Source organism: Trichechus manatus, unplaced genomic scaffold (assembly GCF_000243295.1).
Source record: "Trichechus manatus latirostris isolate Lorelei unplaced genomic scaffold, TriManLat1.0 scaffold00113, whole genome shotgun sequence".
NCBI classification, from domain to species: Eukaryota; Metazoa; Chordata; class Mammalia; order Sirenia; family Trichechidae; genus Trichechus; species Trichechus manatus.
In genome coordinates, this window is record NW_004444049.1 from 6,852,152 (window position 1) to 6,870,973 (window position 18,822).

General features: G+C 56.1%; 2 protein-coding genes across 5 annotated transcripts; one reads left to right on the top strand and one right to left on the bottom strand.

The window, feature by feature from the left end:
• Nucleotides 1–932: 932 nt before the first annotated feature.
• On the bottom strand, nucleotides 933–5,223 carry GPR137 (G protein-coupled receptor 137). 3 transcript variants are annotated; one of them, XM_004383785.1, is made up of 7 exons: nucleotides 5,100–5,223; nucleotides 3,598–3,969; nucleotides 3,466–3,515; nucleotides 2,471–2,696; nucleotides 1,945–2,073; nucleotides 1,692–1,810; nucleotides 933–1,385 (listed from the first exon to the last, which is right to left on the bottom strand). In XM_004383785.1, exons 2-7 carry the CDS (start codon nucleotides 3,952–3,954, stop codon nucleotides 1,226–1,228), a joined length of 1,041 nt encoding a protein of 346 aa, XP_004383842.1. In that variant the 5' UTR covers nucleotides 3,955–3,969; nucleotides 5,100–5,223; the 3' UTR covers nucleotides 933–1,225. The 3 variants fall into 3 exon arrangements, with proteins under 3 accessions (XP_004383842.1, XP_004383840.1, XP_004383841.1); XM_004383783.1 differs by lacking the exon at nucleotides 5,100–5,223 and adding an exon at nucleotides 2,183–2,332 and having other exon boundaries at nucleotides 3,598–4,355; XM_004383784.1 differs by lacking the exons at nucleotides 1,692–1,810; nucleotides 5,100–5,223 and adding an exon at nucleotides 2,183–2,332 and having other exon boundaries at nucleotides 3,598–3,965.
• A 531-nt stretch (nucleotides 5,224–5,754) lies between these two features.
• Nucleotides 5,755–17,379, top strand: BAD (BCL2 associated agonist of cell death). Of its 2 annotated transcripts, none has more exons than XM_023738235.1 (4): nucleotides 5,755–5,842; nucleotides 6,116–6,310; nucleotides 14,935–15,125; nucleotides 16,776–17,379. In XM_023738235.1, the coding sequence occupies exons 2-4, from the start codon at nucleotides 6,124–6,126 to the stop codon at nucleotides 16,899–16,901; spliced, it is 504 nt and encodes a 167-aa protein (XP_023594003.1). In that variant the 5' UTR covers nucleotides 5,755–5,842; nucleotides 6,116–6,123; the 3' UTR covers nucleotides 16,902–17,379. The 2 variants fall into 2 exon arrangements, with proteins under 2 accessions (XP_023594003.1, XP_023594004.1); XM_023738236.1 differs by lacking the exon at nucleotides 5,755–5,842 and adding an exon at nucleotides 5,942–6,001.
• The last annotated feature ends 1,443 nt before the right edge of the window (nucleotides 17,380–18,822 follow it).

The following is an 18,822-nucleotide window of genomic DNA, read 5'->3' on the forward strand; positions in this document are numbered from 1 at the left end:
CAGAAGAGGGATGGTGAATGATCACCTCAGGTGCTGTTAGACCTTAGAGGTCGGGGTTTGCAAATGCTCAAAACAGAGCCTGGCACACAATAAAGTGCCCTACAAACATTAGCAATTTCCATTTCCAACACAAGTGGTTCTTGGTGAGTTGCCCTGTCTGGTGGCCCCTCAGGCCTGGTGCCAACATAGCCCCAGGTGAACTGTTGTCAGGCAGGCCTGATGCTAGGCCCTGGGAGCTGGGGCAGCCAGGTAGGTGGGCAGGGGAGAGACCCTCTGATAAAGGGCCCCTGCAGTGGGGCAGATCTGTGTTACGCTGACAGGCTGTGGGTACAAGGGAGAAGGGGGCCTCAGGGGGTAGGAGCACCCCACCCAGCTAGCCATACCCACACCTGGTAGAGGTGTGGACTGCTAAGTCACCATGTCAACATCTCTGCAGGTCCTGGGCTAACCCCTGGCACCTGAAGGCCAGGCTGGGGGTGGTGACCGGGAAAGGGGCTCCAAAACTCCCAGTTGGTAGGGAGCAAGACGCATAACCACAGTCACGGGGGTATGGGGCCAAGGAGAGGGGCCGTTGTTCCATGAGCGAGGGATGGAAAGCTTCATAAAGGAAGTAACAACTGAAACAGATCTTGAAAAAAGAGTAGAAATTGTTCAAGTGGGGAGGGGACTGCAGTGTGAACAGGGTTATTCTGGGCCAAAAGCACTTTGAGAACAAAGGCCTAAGTGGTCTCCCTTGCCCCTCAGACAGCAGGCTCCTACTGTCCCTGCCCACCCACCTCAGTGGAAATAAGTGGCCTCAGCCCAGCCCAGTAGCTGGCATCAAGGACCAGTCTCTAATCAACCTTAGGTCAAGGCAGGCAGTTGACCAAACCGGCAGAGATGAGGGAGAAGATAAGGCAGACAGATGACTGACAAGACAGATAAACGGACACGGGGCACAGACACTGTTTATTGAGTGGCAGGTGCAGGAGAGGTAGCTGGCTCCGGTGTAGAAGCAGAGGTGGCAGGTCATGCCAGCGTACTGTGGGCATCTGGCAGCCAGGGCCATGTCCCCCACCCTAGGGGAGCAGTACAAGCTCACAACAACAGGAGCAGCCAAGGAGATAGCTAGGGCGGGGAGGCGGCTACAGCCCCTCAGATCCTGGGCAAGAAGCAGCAGATGAACTTGGCTCAGGGGCCTGGGGTGAGCGGGCCTGGGGTCTGGGCATCCTAGGGGGGTGGGGGATCACGTCTGTGGGGTGGAGTAGAGGCTGTGGTGGTGGCCGCCGGGTCCCGGCACCTGGGAGAAGAGCAGAGGAGTGGTCCGCGTCTGGCTGCCCCCACACCAGCTCGGCTCCCGCCCGATGGCGCCGTACCAGCTGCCGGAGCCAAGGCTGCCTGACATGCTGTGCAGGTAGAGAAACCAGGTCAGTCCCAGGGCTGTGACCAAGACCACGTTCACAAGAGGTGGGTGAGGGAAAGGGGCTTAGAACAGAGCATGCTAGGAGGGGCTGCCCTCCCCAGACCTCCAGGGCCAGGGCCTGAGCCCTCTAGATGCTGGCCGACTGCATCTTGGGATGGAGTGCGGGGAGATGGGGAGGAGGGTGCCTCACTTCATACAGAGAGGGAAACAAAGGCCTGGGGCGGGGGCAAGACCTGGGTCTGGATCCCCCATGGCTCAGGGGGCCTGAGGCAGGGTGGGGACCACCTACCTGGTACTCTCACCCCGGCTGTGCTCCCAGGAGCAGCCCTCATCCTCACAGTGCCCGGCCCGGTCGAAGAAGTAGGATCGGGAGCCAAAGACCTGCCCGTTGAGGATGCGGCTGGTGCTCTTGGGGGAGGAAGCCACCATGGATGCTTTCTCTCGGCCCCCACCAACCTCCCATACCACCCCCCGGCCCAGCTCAAGGATTCCCAGTGTCCACCCCTCTCACTGGGCCCACAGAGGAAGGTGGAGGCCCTCACCAGGTCCTGTGGGGGCCGGTGCACCCGGAAGAAGCCCACCAGCAGGGTGGTGGGCAGCAGCTCCCACACAAAGAGAATGAGGCCAAATACCAGGTAGCCTTTGTTCCCCAGGTCATTCACCAGGTCCGCCTGTGGGAAGGCAGGGGCTCATGCCAGTCTGCATTCGTGCCAACGGGGCACTGGGACAGGGGCCAGGAACCACAGCTATAAGGAGGCAGTAGACTTGCCGAATGCCCACCTGGTCAGAGACGTTGTACCAGTCATAATCGAAGGCATCCAGCCGGCCCCGGGGGGCCAAGGCCAGGGCCGCCAGGTTGTAACAGGCCCGGCTGGCATACAGCAGGACCATGGCGCCACCCATTGCAGCCGCCTGGCACACGCTGGTCCCCTGGCACAGATGACAACAGGGGACCATCAGGGAGGGGCAGCTTCCAGCCTCCTCTTTACCCTGAAGACTACTGTCCAACAAACATGGCTGCCCAGACACCCCAAAGCACACCTGGGCATCAGAGGCCTGTGGCCCTACCTTGGCCTCCAAGTAGATGCTGGTGGAGGGGGCTCGCCGGGCAACGAGGCAGAGGCAGGCGGCCAGAGAGAGTGCACAGATGACAAAAAGGGAGTCGCTCACCAGGATGCGCACCAGGAGTAGGGCCCAGGGCTGTGCCCGGCGCCGGCGGGACAACACAGCACACAGCACGTTCACCAGCAGGAAGAGCAGCGAGGCCCCCACAAAGGCCCCTCGGACAGCCAGCCTGCAGCCCACAGCAGAGTCAGCCCAGAAGGTCGCACTTGGTGCTCACCACTCACCCAACCTCCCAAAGGAGCCCCCAGAGCTGATCAGGACCCCAGACCTTCCAGCCTGAACCCTGTTCCTCCAATTTTACAGGTGGGGAAACTGAGGCCCAAAGAAGTCAGGAGGTGACTGACAGTTGTAATACAGTGGAGAGAGCACAACATTGGGAGTCAAGAGATCTGGGTCTGAATCCTGGCTTTGCCTTCTGCCGTGTTCTTTTACCTTGCTGAGCCTCAGTTCCTTCATCTCTCAAATGGGGATAATACTGATCTTACAGGTTAGTAGTAATAAATAAAGGTGTTTGTGAAAGCTCTTTATAAACGGTAAGACTTCATACGAATGATGGGGGACAACAGCCCCAGGTCACCCAGGGGTGCAGTCTGGTTCTGGAGCATCCTCCATCATGGATGACATTGGTACCCTCTCCCCTCGCAGTATCACAACTGCTTCTATTATTGTTGCCTTTCACATACACAACGCCTCTGCTGAGCCATCTGTGTCAGGTGCTTTAACTTTTCCAGTGGGGATGGCACAGGATCAGGCAGCGTCTCAAGACTGGGGTCACCATAAGTCGGGCTGACGAGACAGCAGTTAACCACAACAAGCTCTTCCACAAACATTCCCTGGGTTGCCCTCGCCTCAGCCCTTCGAGGTGGGAAAGGATGGACGGTGGGCTGTTCCTTGCCCCAGGCCTGGGGGCAGAGCCCACCAGGGCCCCAAGTACTTACAAGCCTCGACTCATCTCAGGCCGACGCTTCGCCTTGGCCTTGAACACCACCTGAGAGCAGAGATGCCCATCACTGATTGTGGCCTTTGGGGCTTGCCACCCCCCACCCACCCCCACCCACTACCACGGTTACCTGGGCAAAGTAGAGGTTCATTAGCGTCAGCGTGAAGAACTGCAGGCAGACAGGGCAGCAGTAGAGAAGCCAAAAGGGCAAGGGCCCCAGGCGGTTGGCTCTGGGGGTGTCTCGGAAGTAGAAGGAGAAGAGGGTGGTACGCAGCGCAGCCCAGAGCAAACACAGTGCCAGGAACACCGTCTGGTAGCTGAGCCGCTTGTGCCCGTACAGGAGCACCAGCCAGAGCTGGGCATAGACGGAGAAGAAGAGCAGGGCATACAGGGTGGTGTAGGCGGCGGTCAGCCCCAGGGTCACGGCGGGCGGCAGCGCGGGCACCAGCCCAGCAGCAGGCACCAGGCCAGACAGGTTACTCTCCATGTCAGGGAGGGAGGCCTGAATCCCGGAGGAGACAGAGATGGAGGAGCTGGCCGGAGTCCAGGGGAATAAATACGGAGGGGAGGGGACTGCGGGTGCTGAGACAGAGACGTGGGAGCTCAGGGGGCAAGACGTTGTGGCTGGCCAGGTCCTTCCCCTCACCAGAGGGATCCTCGTCTTTGCGGGGCACAGGCAGCTTGGGCCCTGGCCCCCTCACTCAGGGGCGTGGAAGGACAGTCTCTCCTCTCCAGGGTGGACGGGGGTCTCTTCCCTGGGCCGCCCTCAGAGCCAGCTGGGTGGGCGCAGAGGCTGAAGGAGAGGGGTCCCTGGCCTTGGTCGCTCGTGCCGGTGTCAGCAGGAGGGGGAGAGCCGGCGACGCGCGTCCGCTGAGGGCAGCGGCCCCTGCAGGGGGCGCCCCAACACCCCGCTCTCCCCCTCCTCAGGCTAGCAGGGCTCTTTCCCCTCCAATAATCCGAATGGGGGCGCCTCTGCCTTCTCTCCTCGGGATTCCAAATGCTCCCCCCACCCCACCCCCCACCGCGTCCCTCTCCAGCCGCGGGGGGCGGGAGAAGGCCGCTGCCTGGTCCTCAGACCGCCGCTAGGGAGCCGGCTCCGGTCGCCAGGACCCGAAGCTCCGGCTCCCAGGCTCCCGCTGCTCCGCCCCCTTCTGCGCCTGCGCGGGCGCCGTTCCCTACGCAAATTGCGCAGGGGCCGACGTCGGCTCCGCAGCCCCGTGCCGCGCCGTGCCCGGCGTGGGGCGGTTCGAGAATTGGCGCGAGCTGCGCCGCCAGCGGGCTCCAGGGTTACGGGTGGCGGCGGCCGGCCGCTACGCGGGAGCCGCGCCGCATCGGGCTGGCGCTTGGGTCGGCCGTGGCCTGGGCCACTGGCCCTTGCTGGTTTAGGGGGCCGACAGCTCCCATGCTTCTCCCCTCTATCCCCAAATTTGGATCGTGCCGCCCTCCCGGGGGCGGCAACGACTTCCCCTCACTTCGTCTCTGAAGGAAACTTCCGCCCATAGCCAAGATGGCCTCCGCCCCCTCCCCCCCTCCCTTCCCTGTCCCCTCCGCGGGCCTTAAACCGCAGTATCCCGGAGCCCCCGCAGGGCAGCTGGCCCCATGAGCTGGTCGGCCGCAGTAATTCCCGCCCACCTGGCCGGCCGCCTGCCAGGCGCGAAGCCTTCGCGAGTCCTATGGGTCACCTTCACAGGGGAACCTGTGCCTTCTCTTGCGCCCGGGCAGTCATCCTGCCAAGGAGGAGGCTCCCTCTCTTATCTCGGACGCTGCAGAGATGGCGCGGGGAGTGGCGCTCAGCTGCGGGCAGCACGGTTTCCATGCTGGGGAAGAGGAGGGAGCGGGATTTCCCGACCCCATCACCACTCCAGAACCGAACAACAGCAACAGTAATTGCCTCCGAGTTCTGAATGTCAATTGCGACTTTGCAAAGTGATTTCAGCCACAGTAATCACCACTCTGTTTACAAAGTTTTCACTGGCTCCAGAGTGAGGTGTCATTATCCCCATTTTATAAGGGTGGAAGCTAAGGCCCGGAGGGGCTGAAGGGCTTATCAGCAGAACCAGGTCTCCAGCCTCCAAATGGAGGACCGCAGAGAGCCCCTCCCCGGCTTCCACACACGCCCAAGGCGTGAGAGGACGTTGGGAGCTGAACATCCGGAAGCAGGAGGGGGGCGGCGGGAGAGGAGCAGGTTAGGCGGCGGGGCGGGGCCGGCCCGGAGTGGGCCCGCCTGCCTCCGGGCCAGCCCAGGTGACATTTCACGAGCTGATTGGGCCAGGCCGGTGACAGTTCCCGTTGCCCAAGCAACTAGGGCAGATCACCCTCAGTGCTGGAGGGAGACTGCAGGCCCGGGTCACGGGGGCCTCGAGCTCGGGCTTGGGGTGAGACCTGTGTTCCGTCACCCCAGGAGAGACGGCCTGGGTGGGGATCAGGGGCTGCCCCACAGCACCAGTGCTCCGAGGGGAGATTTAGGTCCCAGGTGGACAGACTGAGCGCGCGGCAGAGCCAGTCTGGGCCGACAGATGAGTTTGGAAGGCAGGGTGGGCCTAGGGACTCTAAGGGCAGAGAGGGAGCCGGGGATGCCTGAACTGTACCCCTACAAGCCCTCGTTTGCTCCAGCCGTGCCCTAACCATCCACCGTCTTGTCCCCACAGCCCAGAGTATGTTCCAGATCCCAGAGTTTGAGCAGAGTGACCGGGAAGACTCCAGTCCTGCACATAGGTGCCTGGGCCCCAGCCCCAAAAGGGGCCGGCCCTCAGGCCCCAGAAACCGCCACCACGCGTCCCCAGGCCCCCTGGGGGATGCCAGTCACCAGCAGGGACAGCCGACCAGCAGCAGCCACCATGGAGGTAGGCACCCCCCAGTGTCAGCACCTGCCCAGTTAACTCTCTGCACGCCGGCCACATCCACACTCAGTGACTCACTTTGGGTGAGTCTGTAACCTCTCTGAGCCTCAGGTTCCTCTTCTGCAAACAAAGCAATGAACCATCACTGTTGTAGGGATGTCGGGACGATTAGCAGCGATATATAAGAAGCACTTTATCATATGCTGGCACACAGGAGATGCTCAAAAAAAGGGAACTCAGAAAACACTCAGGACCCAGCTGAGAGCAAGAAAGGGGAAGTACCTTGCCTAAGGTCACACTTGCAGTTCCTTTGGTAGAAGATGGGGTGGGGGGGGGCGGGGGGTGTGTGTGTGGAAGGATCCTTGGTGCCCTGACCAAGCTACATCCTGCCACAGGCTGTGTACTTTCCCTGGGACTGGACTATTTTTGCACAGTTGCCAGGGGCAGGTGAGCCCAAGTGGCAGACAGCCCTCCCAAACAGCGGCCATGTGAGGGTGTGTGGGGAAGTTGCGGGAAACAGCTGCCTGCCCTCTAGCACAGGCTGTCAGCTGTCCTTCCCACCTACTTAGGCCCAGCGCAGGTGGAAGGACATTGGTGGGCAGTGGCCATTTCTCTGTAGTCTCCACCTGCCCAGTGCCTGGCACAGGCCTTGGCACCTGGGACAATTGCAGAGACCTTCTGAAAACACAAACCAGACCACGTCACTTGCCCACGAAAGCTTAAATAACTCCCGTTTTCTTCAGGAGCAAGAAGGCTTGAGCGGCCTTCCCCTCCCCGCCCCCATGCAGTCTGTCCTGTCAGGCTGAATTCCAGGGCTTTCTCAAGCTGCTTTCTCTGCTCTCGACTGTTTTCCACACCCAACCTGGCTCTTCCTCCCCCACCTTTGAGCTCCCTCATCATTCTCTTCCTCCGTTTATTCAGTACTTAATATGAGTTCCTGGGTGGTGCAAACGGTTAAGCACTCGACTGCTAGCCGAAAGATTGTCCTGACCATCTGCTTCTGAAAGATCACAGCCTTAAAACCTCATGGAGTAGTTCTACTCGGACACACATGGGGTCACCGTGAGTCAGAATTGACTCCCAGGCAACTAACAACATGTACCCACCCCTCCTTGGGACCCGCTCAGTCCTCTCTTCCTCCTTTGATCAAGTGCCACGCGTTGTCCCAGTTGCTGGGAGCACATCAGTGACCAAAAACCCATTGCCATCAACTCGATTCTGATTCTTAGTGACCCTACAGGACAGGGTAGAACTGCCCCACAGGGTTTCCAAGGCTGTAAGTCTTTACAGAAGCAAATTGCCACATCTTTCTCCCGCGGAATGGCTGGTGGGTTCGAACGGCCCACCTTTCGGTTAGCAGCCTGGTGCTTAACCACTGCGCCGCCAGGGCTCCCTCATCAGTGACCACAGAGAGAAAAATCTTGGCCCTTACGGAGCTTACATTCTAGGAGGGTGGAGGAGACAGGCCATAAACGACCAAGCAAACAAGGAAATAATGTAGTGCCTTGGAAGATGATGCGTGCGTGGGGGAAGGGGCGTGCATAAAAACAGTCAAGTGAGTCCTGAGTACTGGCCGGGCGATTTTAACTGAGGTGGTCAGGGTCAGGGTCAGGGTCGGCCCTGGTAAGAAGCAACATTTGAGCAAAACCCTGAAGGGGATGTGGGTGAGCCGCGCAAGTGTCTGTGGGAAGAGAGTACCAGGCAAAGGCCCCGTAGGCAAGTCGTGGTCCAGGCTAGTGAGGCCAGAGAGGAGAGAGTGCAGGGAAGAATAGTTGGAGATGGGGTCAAAGTTAACGAGGGGAACAGGCAGCCTGGGCAGGGCCTTAAAGGCCATTGTAAGGGCTGTGGCATATACTCTGAGTGGAAACATTGGAGAGCTGAGAGCAAAGGGGACTTGCCATATTGAGGCTGGTCTGTAATGGGCAAAAGCAGAAGCGGAGGCCGGAGGGAAGGGTATTGCAATAATCCAAGCAGGAGAAGATGGTGACTTGGGCCAGGGAGGTGGCAGTGGAGGTAGTGAGAAGGGGCTGGACTGACTGTGAAGGTGGAGCTGTCTGGATTTGCTGACAGACTGGACTAGAAAGAACCGAGTCAAGGATGTCTCCAGGGAGCTTGGCCTGTGCAACCAAAAGGACGGAGTTTCCCTTAACTGAGACGGAGCCTTGGGCGTGGGGGGCAGATGGGGAGCCCATCTGGGGCCATGTGAGGTTAGAGTGCCTGTTAGCCCTCCAGGTGGGAGTTTCCAGCAGGGGAAAGGCCCAGGCAGCATTTATAAGTGGGGAGTGGTCAGTCTTTCACCAAGGGTGGGGACAGAGCACCAAGGGAGGGGATAGTTAGAGAGGGCGGAGGGCCGGGCTGCACTCCAACCTTAAGCAGGTGTGAGGAGGAGGAACCACCAGGGACACTGAGAAGGAGGGGGTAGTGAGGTGGGCGGAAAACCAGGAGAGGGATGTACGCTGGCCTCTGCATGGTGGTGGACGCCATGTGGGCGGTGGACTGGGTAGGACGCTCCCGGGAGGTTGGCTCGCTCCTCAGTAAGGACTGAGAGTTGTCAGCGGAGGCCACAACCTGGGGCCATTTGGTGGGGAGAGGAGCGGCACCTGACGGCAGTGGGGCCGTGGTGCAGGGGTGATTCAGGAGAGCAGGGCAGGCCTGGTGCCCAAGGAGAGGAGGGGGCTGGCAAGGCAACTCCTCTGTTAGAGGGGGTGAGGCAGCGGCCCTGCGAGGGGCAGCGGGGTGTGGATGCAGCCTGGGAACTGGGAGAAATTTCTCTTGTGGGAGCCTCTCACTTCTCCATGTAGGAAAGCCAGCTCATCAGCCCTGAGAATCAAGAGGAGGGGTGGGGCTGCGGGGAGAGAGGAGCAGGTTTGAAACATGGGAGGCGTGGAGGGCAATGTGGAGGGCACAACTGGGCTTTATGGCGGAGAATTTAAAGTGAGAGCAGGCGGCTAGCTGAGCTCTCTCAGGGAGCTGGCAGGGAGGCGGAGTTAACCAGGGCTGTGTTTGTCCCAACAAGGGGTTGAGGATGTGTGCAAGGGAGGGGCAAAAACGACTGACTGACTGCCAATAGGGGGCAAGCCCCTCTGGGGTCACTGCAGCAGCAGCGTCATTGGAGCCAAGCCCCAGAGGGAGAGAGCTGGACAGGTAGGTGGCAGTCGGTGGGAGGCTTGGGATGGAGATGACAGGGCTGCTGTTATCGGCAGTGATGAGGTCTAGGCTATGCCCGTGGGAATGAGAGTCTGGGGGCCGAGATTATGGGAGGAGGAAGCAAGGCTAGGAGGTGGGAAGGACTGCTTACCGGTACCCTGAAACCTCCATGGATTACTTAGGACGGGAGTGGTGATGGAGAGAGTGGTAGAGAGGGGGAGCCACATCAAGCAGAAATGTGGGGTGTGACCTTCAGGTGGAGGACACACAGGCCATGGAGGGGGAGGGGTGACACAGGTGGAGAACAGTCTGAAATAGGAATAAGGGGCCAGGGGACCACCCCAGCTCCAGACCTGGCCTAAGGAGGGCTGCTGGGGAGAAAACTGCCACCATCTGAGAAGACTGCACAGGATCCTTAAACTTTTAATGTAGTTTTTAATGTCGTAGTGATTTCCCATAAAAAATCCCGTAAGTGCCATATGACCTGCCAGAGCCATGTGGCCGCTGCCTCCTCTCAGCTCACACTCAGTGGTCTCTCTTCACATTTCCTGCCTGGCCCCTGTGTCCCCAGGGCAGGGACCAGGCCGCCTTGTGCGCTCTTATAACTCCAGCGCGCAGTCCAGTGCCTGGAATGGGCTGGGTGCATGGTGAGCCCCAGTGGGTGTGTGGGTGGTGAAGGAAGTGTTGTGTAGGATTTTAGAAATCTTAGAGAATTAATAGAGAGATACTCAGGTCTGACATGCATAAACTCAAGTTTAGTTTACTACCAGGTAGTCATGGCAAGGCACGCAAGTCAGACATCACAACATTCACTTAGAACAGGAGAATCAGAATTAACAGTTACAACATTGTTCAGTGGTTAGAGTCCAAATCTTTAGACTTCAGGCTTTTACCTTTAACAAGAGGTCTTGGGAGGAAGGTTTAACCACAGCTCAAACTCAGCAGAGGTCCCGCATAGCTCAGGTCCAAAGTCATCCAGCGGAGGTCCCTCATAGCTTGGGGGGTCCAATGTCAGCAGCGGAGGACGGAATCTCAGTTCCATCTCTGCCTTCTCTCAGTGAGTGAGCAGAAATTTAGGGTTTATATGTGAATTTGTCACCTTGGCTACACACAACAAAGGCCAGTGTGACATCAAAGAGTAGTAGTAGTATGTCTTTTCTCCAGGGTTAGAGAGTAGCCAAATGATGCATATTCTGCATATTCTCTTCAAGGTTAGAGATTAGAGAGGTTGCTTAGATTTATGTTTCATTGCTGGTTTACAAAGATTAACTATGTCTTTTTCATCACAGCAAGTCAGGTCAAAGTGAACTTAAAGGTTGTGTATGTTTTTTACATACTTCACATGCTCCTATGTTTCAAGGTTTAAGTTCAGAAATTTTCTAAATAACTTTCTTATGACTTGCAGGTTACATAATGACTTAAAAGTTAGAGAGTCTCACAAAGGAATACATATTTCTATTTTTAAGCTCATATTTTGAGTGCTTATATGTATGTATTTTGAAAGCATAATAGTGACTTACACTTTATGGGATTTGAAATCATCATAGAAACATACGGAACAAGAAGGAAGGAAGAACACGCAGTGGGAGAAGCAGCCCGGCATCCGACTCTGGGCCAGACTGCCAGGGTTCAACCACAGCTTTCCTGTTTATTAGGCGGCTGAGCTTGAGCAGGTTAGTTAACTCGCTCTGCCTCAGTTTCCTTATCTATAAAATGGGAATAGAACTAGACCTACCTCATTGGGTTGTAAAGAGGATCTGATGAATTAATACAGGAAAAGTGCTTAGAATAGTGCCTGAACATAGGAATTGCTTGCTGTGTGTTTGCTTTTCTTATTAGCCAAGACCAGTTGCTGTCCAGTAGGTTCTTTTTTTTTTTTTTTTAATTGTGCTTTAGGTAGGTGAAAGTTTACTGAGCAAATTAGTTTCCCGTTTGATAGTTTGTGCATAAAGTGTTCCATAACATCGGTTGCATTGTCCACAACGTGTCAGCACTCTCCCCATTTCCGCCCTGGGTTCCTTGTTTCCTTTAGTCCAGATTTTCTACCCCTTCCTGCCTTCACATCTTTGCCTTTGGGCAAATGTTGTCCTTTTGATCTCGTATATTGTATAATTCATTGTTCTAAGGAACACGTTCCTCTCCGGTGTTATTGTTTATTTTATCGGCCTGTCTATTGTTTGGCTGAAAGATGGTCTCTGGAAATGGCTTCAGTTCCAGGTCAGAAGGGTGTCTTAGGGCCATAGTCTCGGGAGTTCCTCCAGTCTCTGTCAGACCAGTAAGTCTGGTCTTTTTTGTGAATTTGATTTTTTGTTCTACATTTTCCCCCCGCTCTGTCCAGGATCCTCTGTTGTGATCCCAGTCAGAGCAATCACTAGTGGTAGCTGGGCACTATCTAGTTCTTCTGGTCTCGGGGTCCTATATGCTGTGGTTCATGTGGTCCATTAGTCCTTTGGATTAATGACTCATGGCAACCCCATGTGTGTCAGAGTAGAACTGTGCTCCATAGGGCTGATTTTTCAGGAGTAGATCACCAGGCCTTTCTTCCAAGGGGCCTCTGGATAGACTCAAACTGCCAACCTTTTGGCTAGCAGCCAAGCAAGTTAACCATTTGCACCACCCAAGGACTCCTACTATTCTTATTACTCTGATTATTATTATTATTATTATTACTGTTAACTGTGAGTTGACCCTGGCTCCAAGCAGACCTGGGGGTGAGCTCACTCTCAGCTCCCAGAGATTGCCATTCATGCAGCACATTTATTGAGCACCTATAGTATACCAAAAGCACTGGGGACAGAGACATGAATAACTAACGCCTCCCAGTGGCAGACAAATGAAGTATAGATGAGAACTACTCCAAGGCCACACTAAAGAATTTGGACTTAATCATATAGGCACTGGGGAGTCATTCAAGGTTTTAAGCAAAGGACAGACATGGTGGGGTTTTAGAGCAAGGGTTGGCCTAAATCGCTCTGTTTTTATATAGCTTACAAGCTTGAGCTTGGAATGGTTTTTCCTTTTTTTTTACATTTTTAAATGGTTGAAAAAAAATCAAAAGAAAACTAATATCATGTGACACATGAAAATGATATGAACTTCAAATTTCAGTGTCCATAAGTAAAGTTTACTGGAACACAGCCGTGTTCATTCATACGTATATGGTCTGTGGCTGCTTTCATGCTACAGCCACAGAGTTGAGTCATTACAACAGAGACGAAATGGCCCGCAAAACCAACCCCAGTTTTAGATGTCTTCTGATGTCACCAGCTCCCTGCAAAGTGGGACATGTCCTTTGCAGGCCCATGGACTGAGGGAATTTTGTACTTCAGATGGTTTTAGAAAACCCAGGAGTGGAGGCCAGGCCTGCTGAGGTGGCCCTGACGGGCAGTGGAGTGCCTGCTCAGGGTGGGGCCCGTGGCATAGGTCTCATGGTGCTCTGCCTCCCGAGGGGGGGTACAGTGCATGCGTGTCCATGGGTGTGCGTGTGTGTGCATGTGTACACGTTTTGTCGGTGTAAAAATGGCATGGTATAGGCGTCTGACCTCCTCTAACTTCAGGAGGGAGAGAGAATCACTATCAGCATCAGGAGCCCAAGGCTGATTCTTATGAGGCAGAGGTCAGACATACCTCTTCTCTCCAACCTTTTTACCAGTTCTGACACCAGCTCTCCCTCCCAGGACACGCTCTACTTCTCTGCTGGGTTCAATAATTCCTTGCAATGGCCACACAGAACTCACAGACAATACTCACGATTATGGGGTTTATTAGGGAAGTAACAGGTTGCAATTCAGGTTCAGGAATGCTCAGGATACAGTTCTTCAATCAGGAGAGGCTCTTCTCAGCTATGCTGCAGGCAGGGCTCTCTCTGGCCGTTGGCCCCTCGGCCCAGCTTGTGTCCTGCTCCGGCAAGTGTTACAAAGCTCTTCAGCTCTGCCAATAAGTGCCCAGAGACATCCCACTTCACCAGCAAGCCTCTGCCCAAAGGTGCTCCGCTCTCTTGGTCCGTGGGCCGGGAGGCTCACTGCACTGTCTCCTGCCAGTCTCCTGGTTCTGCTGCCTCTACTGCCGCCATTTTTCTGCCACTGCTTCTCACTGTCTCACCATCTCCAGGGTTACAGCTCTCTCTCTCTCTTATCTCCTGGGTCTAGGAGGGTCTCAGCACTGGGATCCCAAGTCCAAAGGATGCGCTCCACTCCTGTGTCTTCTGCTTAGTGGTAGTCAGGTCCCCCTCTGCTCAGGGATTGGCTCTCTTGGCCTAGTGGGATGGCAAAAGTAACCAATCCCCTCTTTAGGGTTCCATACACCTTATTTGCATGGTTACACCACCACAAAGGTGCCGTGCACCTTATTTGCGATACTAGCAAGCTATCCAATCCCCTTGGTGGGCCACAAGCACCTCGTTTACATAGCCCCACATAAATGGTACAACCAAGATCTGAACCCCACCCTGCCTGATGGTGCTGTTTCACTGCCTTGAATTTTCTAGAACACCAGTTTTAATTAAGTGTATAAGGATGCTTATGGAAGGGTGACCGTGGATGTGCTCAGCCTCACCTACTTAGGCAGAAACCCAAAGGGTAAAGAACTGAAAACCGGAGGTGCTTTGCTGGGGGCTGCGGCACTGCCAGCCATAGACCCCGCCCACTCCCACACCACACTCTAGCCAGGCTCTAGGGAGGGTAGCTTAAGCATGCAGGCCTGGGCACCCACCCAGGCTCACACCCAGAATGGAGCCACACCCCTTCTCTCCCCAGAGAAGGTGAAAGGCAAGGGGAAAAAGATTGCCTCTGCCCCATTACAGGGGGTGTAGGGGTGAGAGCTGGTCCAGGGTGGGCTGGTTCAGGGCAGGCATGACTCTGCTCAGGGGCCCAAGGCCCCCCTTTCCCCACGGAGTTCACAGGAAATCACCCAGGTTTTTTTCCAGTAAATAGAAGGACACTTCAAAAATTCATTTTACATAATAGGTATCATGGCTTGGCATTGCTAAATTCATGGCCTTAGGGAGAATCCTTCTACCCAACAGGGCAGGCTTCTGGCAGAAATCCCAGGGGGCCCTTCCCCACCCTCGGCCCCAACGTGGCCCACACTAAGCTGGGGGGAGCCTGGGGTGTAAATGTTACGCATACAGCCTCTGGGACCCAAATGGCTGGGTTTGGATCCCAGCTGCGTCACCTATAGGGGTGACTCAATAGCGCACAACAGAGGAAGTTCCTGTTATACCCACCCTAGGGCCTCGCCCATTATTGGAGCTCAGTAAACGTGGAGGATTAATGAGAAGTGGATGCCAATCTTCACAGAAGCCCCAAGAGCTAGCTACTATTACCCTGGATTTGCAAGTGAGGGGACTAGAGCTCTGAGGGAGACTGTGATATGCACAGATGGTACCAGGTCGGCAGTGCTAATGCTGAGGGTTGTGGTAGGGCTAGGGGTGCAGAGGAGTTGAGATTCACGTCGTCCCCACCCCATGACCCTTTTTGCAGGCGCTGACACTGTGGAGACCCGGAGTCGCCACAGCTCATACCCCGTGGGTTCCGAGGAGGGTGAGGGGCTGGAGGACGAGCCCAGCCCCTTTCGGGGCCGCTCACTCTCGGCGCCGCCCAACCTCTGGGCTGCACAGCGATATGGCCGTGAGCTCCGCAGGATGAGTGATGAGTTCGAGGGCTCTTTCAAGGTGAGCGTTGGCCCCAGGGTGCAGGCCCTGTATTCCCACACAATGGTGTCATTAGGTGGGTGCGGGATGCAGACCGTACTGTGTGACACTGTCAGAGGGGGTGACACCAAAATGACTGTCCATAAAATTTTTGTGCAGTGTTTCAGCAGAAATTTATTATGTTTTTATAAAAATATCCCTGTAGTTAAACAACTAAACCACTTTTCATAAGCCTAGCTTACGTGTATCAATTTACCTACAAGGCTAAAACTCTATGCTAATTTACTTTTTGAACTTTCTAATGCCCTTTGGTCAGAGCTGTCATTATTACCCAGTTACAGTGCTACTTTAAATCATGTCTGCATGGGCTATGCTGCTGGTGGTTTTTATAGTCGCTGATTTTGTCAAATTTTCTGATGTTTTAGCTACAATATTGTAGCAATTAGTATTTGTGAACCTATATCAATAACTTTTTTGAGAATGAAGTAGTAATAAAAGGAAAAGGAGAAGTGATACGCGGGAATTACTATTTACAAGTTAACAGAACAAAAAACATTACTAAGGATTCTATACGGTCTGGTAAGGAAGGAGGTGGGGGGGGTGACACCAACCCTAGTGACGCCAGTTTCTATACCCTCTCTCACTGAGTCCCTTCCTGAGTCCCAGAGCATGCTGGGATCTACAGTTCTCACCCCTCTTCCCGCCCCCTCCGGCTGGTCCCTTCCCAGACCCCCTTCACCCTCACACACACCCTGGCCCTTTCCCGGAACCCTTTAGGTTCCACACCCCTCTCCCGGCAGCCAAACCTCCCCCCACCCATCTTTCCTTCAAATCTCCAGGGTTCCCCAAATCCTTCAGGCATGAGGCATGCTGGGATCTATGCTTCTGGTCAGCCCCTTTCAGTTTTCCGGTCCTTCGGCCCCAGCTTCTAGGCCACTTCTTTAACTCTCGAGTTGCGGTCCCATCTTCCAGGTGCTAGATCTGCAGCTCTGGAGCTGCCATATAGGGTCCTAGGCATCCCTTGCCCTGGGACATAGCGAGGGTAGGGCATCCAGGGGCAATCTCTAAATTGCACCCCCCCCCCCATTTCAAGATGAATAGATGTTGATAGCAGTGAGGATTCAGCAGAAACGCCTTCCCCCCTCTTTTCTGGCCGCCTCGGTCACGCCAGGCGCCTTTCATATTTCTGGCGTCTCTGCATGTCGTTCTGTGCCTCGTCTGGCGCCCCCTTGGACTTGCGCCCTGGGACAAGTGCCCCATCTCAGCCCCGCCCCGCCCCCGGCATGGAGTTTCTGGGATCTGTAGTGCTAGTGGAGCCCTGGTGGCGCATTGGTTAAGAGCCCGGCTGCTACCCAAAAGGTCAGCAGTTCGAATCCACTAGCCACTCCTTGGAAACCCCACGGGGCAGTTCTACTCTGTCCTGTAGGATCGCTATGAGGCCGAATCGACTCAGCGGCAACGGGTTTGGGTTTTTTTTTTTTTTTTTTTATAGTGCTAGTACCGATTCCTAAGGGCCCAGCGTTCCCTTTGCGCTCCCGACCATTCAGCATAGGGTGTGCTGGGAGCTGAGGGCTCCATGGTTTCCCCCGGGAGCTCACGCAGAGGTCGGATTCCGGAAGCTGCCACCCGGGTGAGCTAACTCTTTTAACCCTTCCCTCCCCCACTCCGAAGGGACTTCCTCGCCCGAAGAGCGCGGGCACAGCAACGCAGATGCGGCAAAGCCCCAGCTGGACACGCATCATCCAGTCCTGGTGGGATCGGAATTTGGGGAGAGGTGGCTCCGCCCCCTCTCAATGACCTTCCGTCCCACGTTCCTGAAACCCCGCCCACTCCCGCCGCCGCCGGTGGCCATCTTGGGTGTGGGCGGAAGTCTTCCGCAGGCCTTAAGCAAAAAGAGGATCCGTTCTATCCCGTTAGCAGGGAGCCGGTCTGAGCCAGAGACCGATTCCCTTCCGGTGCGAACTGGGGCCACCGAGGGTTCGGCCCCATCGGAAGTTCAAGCGGCTATCTAGCCCCGCCCTCCGGCGCTTCCTGCCCCCCAGGCGCCTGCGACAAGTTGCGAGCCAGAATTAACCGTTACTGCGCAAGAACCGTTTACTCCCGGGTAACACAGCGGGTCTGTGCTCGCAACTCACTGTGCTAATAAAGCCCGTGTCTTTGCCGCCAAGTGTCCTCTGTCCGTTGCTGTGGGTTTTCCGGGAGGGCTAGTGCTAACACTAGTAGAGCACCAAGAGACGCCCCCGCTTTACACGTAGGGGATACAGAATCTTTTTAAGCAGCTTCTCCAGGGACAGAGACCAGGGGGCCCGAGGCGGGGCAGGCCGAGCCAAGGCTCCCAGGCTGCAGGGAGGAGCGAGGTCGGGCCCCAGTGGCTTCCAGGCCCGTCTCTATGGTAATTGGGATCCGCAGCCCGGCTGGCCGCTGGAATTCCGCACTCTGCAAACCGTGCCGCGGCCCCCCAGGGAGGGTCATTTGTTCCTATTTGGGTCAGTCCTTGGGAGCAGCTACTGTGTGGCGGGCGCAGGGCCAGTGCCGCTCAGGGAACAGCGGGACGGGCGGGGTCAAGGAGGGTGGAAGGCTCGGCCAGGCTGCGAGTGGTCATTAGGGGACTGGAGAGGAGCTTCACGAGGATCTGGGACCAGAGCTCTGAACACAATTACAGAAGGATTTATTGGCGCCCCCTGTAGACCAAGCCAGTGCTTTTACCGGGTACACAGATGATGCCGCCACAGCCCCCACAACTGGTGCTTCCTACCTAGGGGAAAGCCATCCTCTCAGAGGGGTGCTGCCGCCAGCTGAGCGCCCTAATGGGCCGGCAGTCACAGAGGGCTTCAGGGAGGAGGTAAGATAGAGCTGAGGCTTTGAAGACAGAGATGAGATAAAGTAGGACAGGTCGAAGCAAGGCCCGGGCTTCTGAGGGGCTTGACTGTCACACCCAGTTTAGACTTTAGCCTGGTCTTTGAAGACCTGGCACTGACGTGGGATCAGGTAGTATTTCTGTAAGTGGAGGCGAGAAGAGTCCAGAGGATGGGAGTTGGCTGCTCAGGGGGACCTGAGGGTGCTGAGGGGCCTAGACACGGAAGAGAGAGGGGGCAGATTTGGGGATTGAACAAGGCCTGATGGCAGAGGCAGGGTCTGGGCAATCATACTGACCCCGAGGGAGGAAGGTCCGGGGCAGAGCATCCCCAGCCCCGGAAAGACCCTACCCTGTTTTCTCTGGCCTCCCACCCCATCTGTTTGTCTGAGGCTATGGCAAAAACAAAGCAAAGCAAACACTCAATTCGTAGGAGATAAGCCCAGATAAGAGACTGCCTTCCTCTGGAGGAGGGAGGCCTCAGCCCCGGATGCGCCAGGAAGCTGGGAGAGGCCTTGAAGAAGGGCCAACCTGACCCTGCCGCAGAGCCTGGCCGCACCCTCGCTGCAGGTCTCTGCCATTCCACGCTGTTCGTCCTCCAGGTCGGCCTCGGGCTGTCCACCATGGAGGAGCCAGGCCCACCCTGAACCTCCAGGTCAGGACGTCTTGACTTAGCTGTGGTCTGGGACACACGACTTCCGCTCTGGGCCTCAGTTTCCTCACCTGTAAAACAGGCGTAACATCTCCCTCACAGGGGTGAGGAGGATGCTGGGTCTCCTAGCCCCAGGTCTCCATCAGGCCCACTTCCCACTTATAGCTGAAAGGCTGGGTCCCCTGGTGCTGGGCAGGTTCTGAGCTGCCCAG

Bases quoted from the DNA above. Each gene is read 5' to 3' on its own strand.
- GPR137 (XM_004383783.1), bottom strand. From the start codon at position 3,954: ATGGAGAGTAACCTGTCTGGCCTGGTGCCTGCTGCTGGGCTGGTGCCC. The intron at 3,516-3,597 runs GTAACCGTGGTA...CTCTGCTCTCAG, and splicing joins TGAACCTCTACTTTGCCCAG to GTGGTGTTCAAGGCCAAGGC. The intron at 2,074-2,182 runs GTGGGCATTCGG...GCCTTCCCACAG, and splicing joins GGTACAACGTCTCTGACCAG to GCGGACCTGGTGAATGACCT.
- BAD (XM_023738235.1), top strand. From the start codon at position 6,124: ATGTTCCAGATCCCAGAGTTTGAGCAGAGTGACCGGGAAGACTCCAGT. The intron at 6,311-14,934 runs GTAGGCACCCCC...CCCTTTTTGCAG, and splicing joins CAGCAGCAGCCACCATGGAG to GCGCTGACACTGTGGAGACC. The intron at 15,126-16,775 runs GTGAGCGTTGGC...CCCACTCCGAAG, and splicing joins AGTTCGAGGGCTCTTTCAAG to GGACTTCCTCGCCCGAAGAG.